Genomic DNA, 9,378 nt, shown 5'->3' with positions numbered 1-9,378 from the left:
CCTAACAAAATACCTCAAATGTTTCTCGATAGATTCAACTAAATTGAATTTAGTTGAATTTATATATAAATATATAAATGAAAAATCAGAAGAGTTTAATTCTTCTGATTTTTTATTTATAAATGATTTTCGGTTAAAATTTTATCAACTGAATACCATGGACATAAAACAAACACTTTTTGTGTCATTATTGCAGATTGTTAGGTAGTTTAATGGTTGTTTTTTGCCTCATGTACGTTTATGCATGAAGTAAGTAAGTGTGTGGTTTTTCTTTACTATGTTCACTTGCTGGGAGCTTGGCGATGGTCTGAGCTATAAAAAATACCCAAAAAATCTTTTGAGATGGAAAGTTATTGGATATTGGAGATGACATAACGTTTTTTTGTTATATGATTCTTATTTATTACTAAATGCTTAAAAAATATATAGTAATACGTATTTTGCCAGATACAATAATGGAAAAAAAAATGATTTTGATTTATATAATTGGGCAGTAATGAATACCATATGTGTGTTAATGATCTTGCAAAATAGGTCCGTTGTGTATTTTTAACATAATGTTCTGTGCTAAAAATGTGATTATAGAGAAAAAAGAAGATGTTAAATCATGAACAAAAAAAATCATTTAGTGACAATTATAAGTGGAGAAAAAATGTAATCATTCTATATATTTAATTATAACTCAACAACACAATTTTGTATATGCCACTAATAAAGTTTACTTAATTGTAAGCTTTATAAGCCATTCCAGCAGGGTAACCGTATCCGTCAATATATTTGTTACCGTAAACCCATAAACCAAATCGAACTTTCTTTTTATGTTCTATGTGATGATACCCTGCCGATATAGGCAGACTGAAAGTGCTTACATTATTCATCCCTTCAGAAATGTTAAAAACACTACTTCGATTATTGAAAGAATTTCCATCCAGCAAAAATCCATTAATAGCATCGCTCTGCACCGTTATGCTTATGAAGCTGTCAAACCAGTATGGTACTACGAAATCATATTCATAAAGATATTGATTTACACCCAGAATCGTCATCATAAAAGGATCTCCTTTTCCTCCACTTAACCCATGCGGATATGACGTGACAAGTATGTCATCAGATGATGAAATAAAAGAGATCGTGTTGTAATAAAAATCGAAGAAATCTCTTGCGTTAATGGTTTTTGATATTGTCTTGTTACCAGTTTTAATGGTTAAATTCGTACTGTTTATTACCTGTATACGTACAGTGTTGTTCAAACGTGTCGATATATAAGGAGTTATGAACATATCATCTAGTTGATCAGTAGGTATAACTGATTCTATAAATTGATTACAACTACCCGCTCGAATATTGTCTGCAAAATTACACTGGTTACCACTGACAACAATGACTGGTTTAGATGATGTTACCAATGTTCCTGATAGGTCTGATGTAGTTGATAACTGAAATGTGTCATACTTGCTTACCATTACTCTAATCGTATCGTTGTTACTATACTGTTTGCTGTCATATGTTACAGAACCACTTTTCAAGTTCAAATTTATACTGACAACTGTATTTTGATAACATGGTGTAAGTGCTATCATATTTTTATATCTTGTAATAAATGCAGGTAGAGTTGGTATAATGTATTTAGTAGAGGCAAATCTCGTAGGCATTGATGAGTATCCCTCTGAGAGTTCGGTTCCGAAGAAAAATCCGTAAACATTTATTCCTTTATCTGAGTGAAGTTCTATGCCAGCCATATGTATTCCATCAGACGGTAGAACACTTTTACTCAGATTATATTCTGTATTACTTTTGTCCATAGTGATAGTATGAATTTTGTTCTCGTTGAAATAACGAACTGAAAGACGTGTTGTGTTTTCTGATGCTACCAAAATTTTCGGTGTTGCCGGGAAACTAGAAATTCCTTCTTGAAAAATTACCATGAAACTTGTATCTTTTCCACCTGTATAAAATATATAAGTTAATACACAAGTAACAAATATTTGCAAAAAAAGCTTCCAGAGAAAACTAAGAATTTTGGTTATACATAATTCATACTCGAGTCTTAAAAGTATATTTTGAATTTAATAATAAAATAAATCAATTATACTTTCAATAACTGGGGTTGAAGTACATTGTCTACCATCCATCAACGAAAAGGATTTGAACAAGAACTGGTGACAATGAGTAAAACTCATATGAAATTTATTGGATAATACTACATATAGGCTGTTGTCTGCTCTATGGTCGAGTTGTTGTATCCCTTTTACAGTCCTCATTTCCATTCTCAATTTGATAGCTATCACCGTGAATATTACAAAAGAACATCAGATACAAATAATATCGGAGACTGCAACCCGAACAGGCACATATAAATCGTGCCTGGATAAACATATTACCTTATTTTGATGTGTTGTTTAGTGCATGATTTTCTAAAAGGAAATTATATACAATGTAAAACTAGACACTTCATATGATTGATTGATGATTGCATATTATCTCGTGTGATTACACATTTCAATACCATTTGGGAAAGTTAAACATTGTGAAAGTGCAGACAGGACAGTTTTATATTACACGATTTGTCTTTGGCATGGGGACATTAACAGAAGTAAATTTGTAATAAATGGAAATCAAACATGTATTCTTTATTCAACGAAATTGGGGCGACACGACTTTTATAATTCATATGATTTTCATTAAACTTTTGTCATTGTATAGTGATTAGAAAAAAGGAAAGGACACAAAGGGATCGATTACCCATTAGAATTAGAGAGTAGGCACAAATCCATAATATAATGAAATCATCAAAGTTTAACAATGACAGTATAAATACACTAGCTAGCAGGCAAGTGACTCTCAGCCAAAAACCATACTTTGTTTATCAAATTGACTTTGTTTTACTAACAAAATAACAAAAGCATGGTTTCAAATAGCAAATAAGTTGCGTGTATAACCAAATATCCAAAAAAAATAATAATTACCATGTATTACGTTATGTATTCTGAAATAGCTACATAGATAAGGTGACCAATGACTAGTTCGTATGAAGTATTTTATTTCTTGAATAATGAAGAATAACTCATTGCACAATTTTCTGGCGTCAAGAATTAAAGACAGCTCATTCCTACGGAATTGATGTGCTTTTTATTTTCGAGAAAACGAAAACATACAAAACATGTTCAAAAACTTTAAAGCTAGGTTCACATTGCCGATCAGACCAACTCGATCAATCACGATCAAGACAAATTAAGCGATCGGGAGACTGGTCTGACTCAATAGACAAGAATATTCGGGGTGATCTACCTTGGTTTTCATCGATCTGACTTTCTACCCGAGAGTTTTTGACATGTCAAAAACATTCGAGTAAGGATCGAGAAGCCTGTCACTCAAGAATTTGTCGAGTAGCGGTCGATTTGATCGGGAAAGGATCGTGCAGAGATCGAGTTTGGTCGGAATACAAATAGTTTATCGATCATTACTCGATCATTTCGATCTTTAAAAGATCGCTTCATGATCACAGCGACTTCTCTTATTTTTTTCGTCCCAGACCAACTCGACCATACACAATCTATATGCGACCACATTCGACCACTTTTCAATCTCTACTCGGCCATATACGAGTATTCATGACTGCTACAGGATTCTATAAAAATGTGTGCAGCTCTAGATCTGATGAACTCTCATAACTTTGCTTCTTCAAAAATTTATTGTCACTATTTATTTTTAACTGTACTTAAACCCTTCCATGAATAGTACGTGTTGGTACTTTTGCAAGGAGGGATAAAGTTTTAAAAGAGAAACAAAAGATATAAAAAGAACAATCGAACTCAAAGGTAAAAAACAAACCGACACAGCCAAAACGAAAAACGGAGCGGACGAGAAGACAAACAGCAGTACACATAGCACAACATACAAAACGAGAAACTTAGCAACACGAAACCCAATAAAACCTGGGATGATCTCCGGTGTTTCGGAAGGAAAGTAGATCCTGCATTTTGGTCCAAAGGATTTGTCAAATAGGAAAGTAAGTAAGGATCAAAATTCATTCGAAGACAGCTGATGAATACTTTAACCTTCAGAGTTAGTTTTTAAGAACATCAATATCATCTTTTACTTGTTTAATGGGCTATTTTTGTTTGACTGTCCGTATTTTCCGCCTGTCCAGAAATTGTAGTATAAAAATAAGAAGATGTGGTATAATTGCCAATGAGACAACTCTCAACAGGACACCAAATGACATAGAAATTAACAATTATATGTCACCGTATGGTCGAATATTTAAAAACACTTTTTTTTTCATACGCTTTTTGACGCAGTTTTATAAAACAAAAATGGACGAGAGACAAATGCTTTTAATTTTAATTCGTGATAGATATATGTAAACAATTTCAGAAAAGATATCCTCTAGGGGATTGAAATTTTATTTTTGGCCAAATTCTGGGAAAATATGTGACATCTTTACCCTATTTTTGCAATAAAACGCACTTCTGACGTATTAAAATTTAAACTTGGTGCCTTTTGTTAGCTCATATTCGTGTGTTTCTTTGTCAAATATGTTCTCCTATTTATTTGTATTGTAGTCCTGTAATGTTGTGTTGTCATTTAAATGTTGTATTAACATGGACATTAAAGCGGGAGGTTTGACATGCTACAAAACCAGGTTCAACTCACCATTGTTTTCCTTTAAAAAATGTCCTGTACCACGTCAGGCATATGGCAAGTGTTACATTATAGTTCGTTTCTGTGTGTGTTACATTTTAACGTTGTGTTTACTTTGTGTCGTTTGTTTCCTCTTATATTTGAGTGTGAATTCAAATTATTATAAGACGTGTCATGGTACTTTTCTATCCCCAATTTATTATATCCAGTTTCGAAGTTATATTTGGTATTCTAATCAGATTCTGTTTAATGCTTGGTTCGTTTCTGTGTGTGTTACATTTTAATGTTGTATCGTCATTTTCCTTTTATATTTAATGCGTTTCCCTCGGTTCTGGTTTGTGACCCGGATTTCTTTGTTTCTATCGATTTTTGAGTTTTGAACATCTGTATACTACTGATACCTTTATCTGTAAACAATTTGTGCAGAAGAAATACATGACCTTTTAAATTAAAACCAAATCTCTTGTCGTTTTGTGAACCGTCATCAAACTAATTGTATCTTAGTTCTAAACCTCAAGAGGGTATAAAAGAAGGACGAAAGATACCAGAGGGACAGTCAATCTCATAAATCAAAAATAAACTGACAACACCATGGCTAAAAATAAAAAGGACAAACAGACAAACAATAGTACACATGACGAAATATAAAAAACTAAAGAATAAACAACACGAACCCATAACAACCTAAACCGTTACAATACAGAACGTCGTTTTCAATCTTCCAAAATGCTGTTGTTCATTGTTCCGATTTTTATCCTGAGATCACCCCTCATTGTTGTTGGGGTTCGTGTTGCTCAGTCTTATTCCTTCTTCGATTCTTTTTGTTTACTAATGTTTGTTTGTTTGTCTGTTTGGTTTTTTTTTTCTTTTGTACCAATGGCGTTATCACTTCTTCTTTGATCTTACAGTTTGAATGTCCCTCTGGTATCTTTCATCCCTCTTTTATATAGTTTTTCTAGTTATGTTCTGTTTTTTATATATCTCTGCATAATGAATATATTATCTTTTTGGCTAATAAAGAATCACACATAAGTGTTTTAAATGTAAATAACATACTTTGAACCTACCTAAATTCTTGAAATTCACAATAAAATTTGGGACTCCAACTTATATCCCTAAATAGTGTAGCCCTCCTTCTATATGACTGCAAATTATCTACACTTTTTGGATTTGTTTTATTTAATCTCAATGATCAAAAAATCCATTTGTAAACCTACTAATTTATATATGCTAACTTCAGCCATGTTTACAACATATAAACTCCCTGGATAACCGAATTATCTATTCTACAATGTTACAACTAATGCCTTCATTATCATGTTGTATTTAAACAAACCGTTTTTAAATCTAGCAAATTAAACTCCTAACCACGGTGTATAAACGACAGTACTATACATTAAGAATAGATGTGTCAAAGCGACATATATGACCCCGTCTCAAAAAGTTGAAAAATCTGCAATTTCAATTACACATGTGGACACAAACATGAAGGTACATGTAGTCTCACATTTAAAAAAATCAGCTCAAAATCTGGAGGCGTAAAAAAAGTCCGTATAACTAAGATTTTAAACAATTTTCAAAGTTGGAAACCTTTAATATTGGTAAAAATTAGCGTAGCGGAACGAAACTTTAACTTGATCTGTAACTCATCATGGTTAGCATACATACCAAATATCAAAAAATCAACCCAATATCTGAAAGCATTTAGAAAAAAGGTTCGTATAACTGTGATTTTCAAAAAAAAATTAAGTCCAAAGCCCTAAATTACAGCATAAATTAGCCGAACAGAGCGAAACTTAAACCTGATCTGTAACTCATTCTTGTTAACTCACATGCCAAAAATCATCACAATATCTGAAAGCATTAAAAAAAAAAGTCCGTATAACTGTGATTTTCAACATTTTATCAAAGTCTAAAACCCGTAATTTCGGCAAGAAATAGCGGAGCGGAACGAAACTTAAACTTGATCTGTAGGCGTTTAGAAAAACTCCGTATTATGGTTTGTTGTGGAATCACGGAGTGACGGAATAACAGAAAGACAGAATAACGGACAAGGACTAACAATTCAGAGAACCAAACTATTCATAAACGACATAACTCCTTACTTAACGGTAATTATTATAACACAAGAATTGATACCTAAACCTGTCGAAAAGCCGCTAGTTATTTATGTAATTCTCTTAATAATTTAACAATACAATTTTAAGTCTTAAAACCACGTTAAAAATGCGTATTCATAACTTGTTAAATAATAATTTTTCTTCCGACGTATTCAAACTCAAGTACTTGAAGACTTCATATGTGTTAATGTGTCCTGCGTTGAAAATAATTCTGACAACTAGAGTATATATAGATATAGGGATACAATAATCCTTTTTGTGGTCTGAACGTTCCTGATCCAGTTGAATTAGTACACAAATAAAAAGTAAACCCAGACTTGAGCTTTGGGCCCACCGAATTAATTTTGTTTATAAATTTAATATCTTACCTGAATATTCACATTGTTTACCGAAGAATCCATTTGTACAGACGCATATGCATTCATTATTAGTTTTTTTTATAGATTCCACCATTGTAACACGTTGTATGAGTATCTGGAATAAATTAAATCATCTTTTTTAAAGTATTGAACTAAATTGCACTAATACAAATGTGTTAATATCATGAATGTACGTGTAAATATGATATAAAGTTGATATGAACACGTATTAAAGATAAATTACTTTTCTCTAAACGAGGGGAATAAAAAACTTATTTTCATTTAGATAAATTACAAAAGAAATGGTTGGACATACTTTTGTTTTTATTGCTGATTTCTTCTCCTATTGAAGATACTTGACGTTCAGTAACTAATCAATCAATCTTTGATCATAACATGTCTTCTTCAAGTAGAACTTGTGAAGGAATGAGCATAGTCATTTATCTTCATACACTTGTTAAACCAGTTTTCGACGTAAGGTAATACTTTATCTATTGTTTTTCAGAAATTTCATTTCCTTGTACAAGACTGTATTAAAACCAGTTGGAGCATATAAACTATGAACGTATAAGACTGTCTCAAATACATGACTAAGTCATCTAACCAACAAGACATAACCGGGAAAAACACATATACATTAATTAATTATATAAATAGACCAATAAACATTCACCACCAAAGGATACCAATGAACCCTTACACTCATACAATACAATACAACACAATATGTTTTGTTTCAAAAACACTCCGTCACATTGACATGTGAAACTAGAGGTTAATTACAAAATACAATCACATACAAATAAAGAAATAAATAAAACAATGATGGGGATATTGCATATTCAGTTTGGTTTACAGCCTTGCATATATAGATTTGTAAAAGTTTTATGTTTTACGAAATTCAAATAAATCTAGAATTTCCGAATGTTAGAGTTTGACCTCTGCGATCGTATCAGGCTGCGCTCAGCAAAGCATTTTATTTTTCTAAATTCAATCTTTTCTTTTAGATCAATTGATGAAATGACCCCCACACACATGGGATATAAAGACAAACGCAGTGTGTATGGTGTAAATGTATTTACGGGGGAGAAAAGGACAAGATAAGTGGAGGTAAAGCAACCAACAATCAATCAATCAATAAGTGGAGGTATGTATAAAATACACTTTTACCTATTCCGACACTCAAAAACTCACAAATGAACAATCATACGTTTTAATTCATACTTCACCTTTATGTGGGAATAGGAATATTCAATTTGAGAGGTTTGCCGATCTTTCCTCCTAAATATGAAAACAGAGTTCGATAAGATAGACGTAAGAAACAAAGACAGTATATGTAATTGTTCATTGTGTTGATTCATATATACCTAGGTTAGTACTCTCTCCGTTTTCACTCTCCCGCAGTTTCGTCCCATTTTGCTTTTCAATTGCTGTCAATCTCATATCAATATCCGCTAATTTCTGTCGTAGCGGAACTAAATTAGAAAATAAAAACTTTAAATTTCAAGCCGCGACAACTTTAACTTAGATTTTCTTTCAAAGGTAAAATTAATGGTGATACATTAAAATAAATTAAGATATCATATAAAAAATATTGTTTCTTTCTCGATTATTTGTTATAAGATGACACACATATTTTAGTCATGTTTGAGAAGATGTTGTTTGAGTTCAGACTACAAATTTCGATTGAAATTAGCGATTCAGTGTTTAAGCTATTGTCCATGCTGCAAAATCATAGAGAAACCTGCACGAGAAACAAAATCCTATTTATGTCTGTCCTACCTATTACAATAAAATAGATAACTGTCAGTATAATTCCAGTTGTCAACATATTTATTGTTAGTGCAAGGCAATTAGTTTTTATCCATTTTTTCCACAACAGAACTACCACATGGTCATTTTTTATTTTCTTCTCCTCCATCTTCAAGTCGTCGTATCTATGGTCATCATCTTCTCTTTTGATTTCTTCGTAAACCTGCATTTGTATTTCAGCCATTTTTATTTATTTACGAATTTTATACTACACTTGACATTAAACTAGTTAATGACTTCTACTTGTGATGGTCCTATTAATTTATAATACATATAAGGAAGTATTATACGAAAGAAAATGAACACGTGACAATCATTCGTCAATTTGGATGTAAACATACTGAATTCGTTTAATTGTCATGGTTACTGTCTGTGTCAAGATTTGTCAGTTCTTCGTCTTCCAGTAAGACTTTCCTACCACATGTTTTAGATTGCGCGCATGA

At 32.0% G+C, this 9,378-nt stretch overlaps 1 protein-coding gene across 1 annotated transcript; it reads right to left on the bottom strand.

Annotated features, from left to right (window-relative positions):
• Positions 1 to 620: 620 nt before the first annotated feature.
• On the bottom strand, positions 621 to 9,177 carry LOC139491881 (IgGFc-binding protein-like). The gene is made up of 4 exons (XM_071279796.1): positions 8,906 to 9,177; positions 8,491 to 8,598; positions 7,133 to 7,238; positions 621 to 1,945 (listed from the first exon to the last, which is right to left on the bottom strand). Exons 3-4 carry the CDS (start codon positions 7,215 to 7,217, stop codon positions 723 to 725), a joined length of 1,308 nt encoding a protein of 435 aa, XP_071135897.1. The 5' UTR covers positions 7,218 to 7,238; positions 8,491 to 8,598; positions 8,906 to 9,177; the 3' UTR covers positions 621 to 722.
• Between the last annotated feature and the right edge of the window lie 201 nt (positions 9,178 to 9,378).

This window comes from Mytilus edulis, chromosome 10 (genome assembly GCF_963676685.1).
Source record: "Mytilus edulis chromosome 10, xbMytEdul2.2, whole genome shotgun sequence".
Lineage (NCBI taxonomy): Eukaryota > Metazoa > Mollusca > Bivalvia > Mytilida > Mytilidae > Mytilus > Mytilus edulis.
The sequence above is the reverse complement of the archived record's forward strand: the minus strand, read 5'-3'. Positions and strand labels throughout refer to the sequence as shown.

Bases quoted from the DNA above. Each gene is read 5' to 3' on its own strand.
- LOC139491881 (XM_071279796.1), bottom strand. From the start codon at position 7,217: ATGGTGGAATCTATAAAAAAAACTAATAATGAATGCATATGCGTCTGT. The intron at 1,946-7,132 runs GTAAGATATTAA...TATTTTATACAG, and splicing joins TAAACAATGTGAATATTCAG to GTGGAAAAGATACAAGTTTC.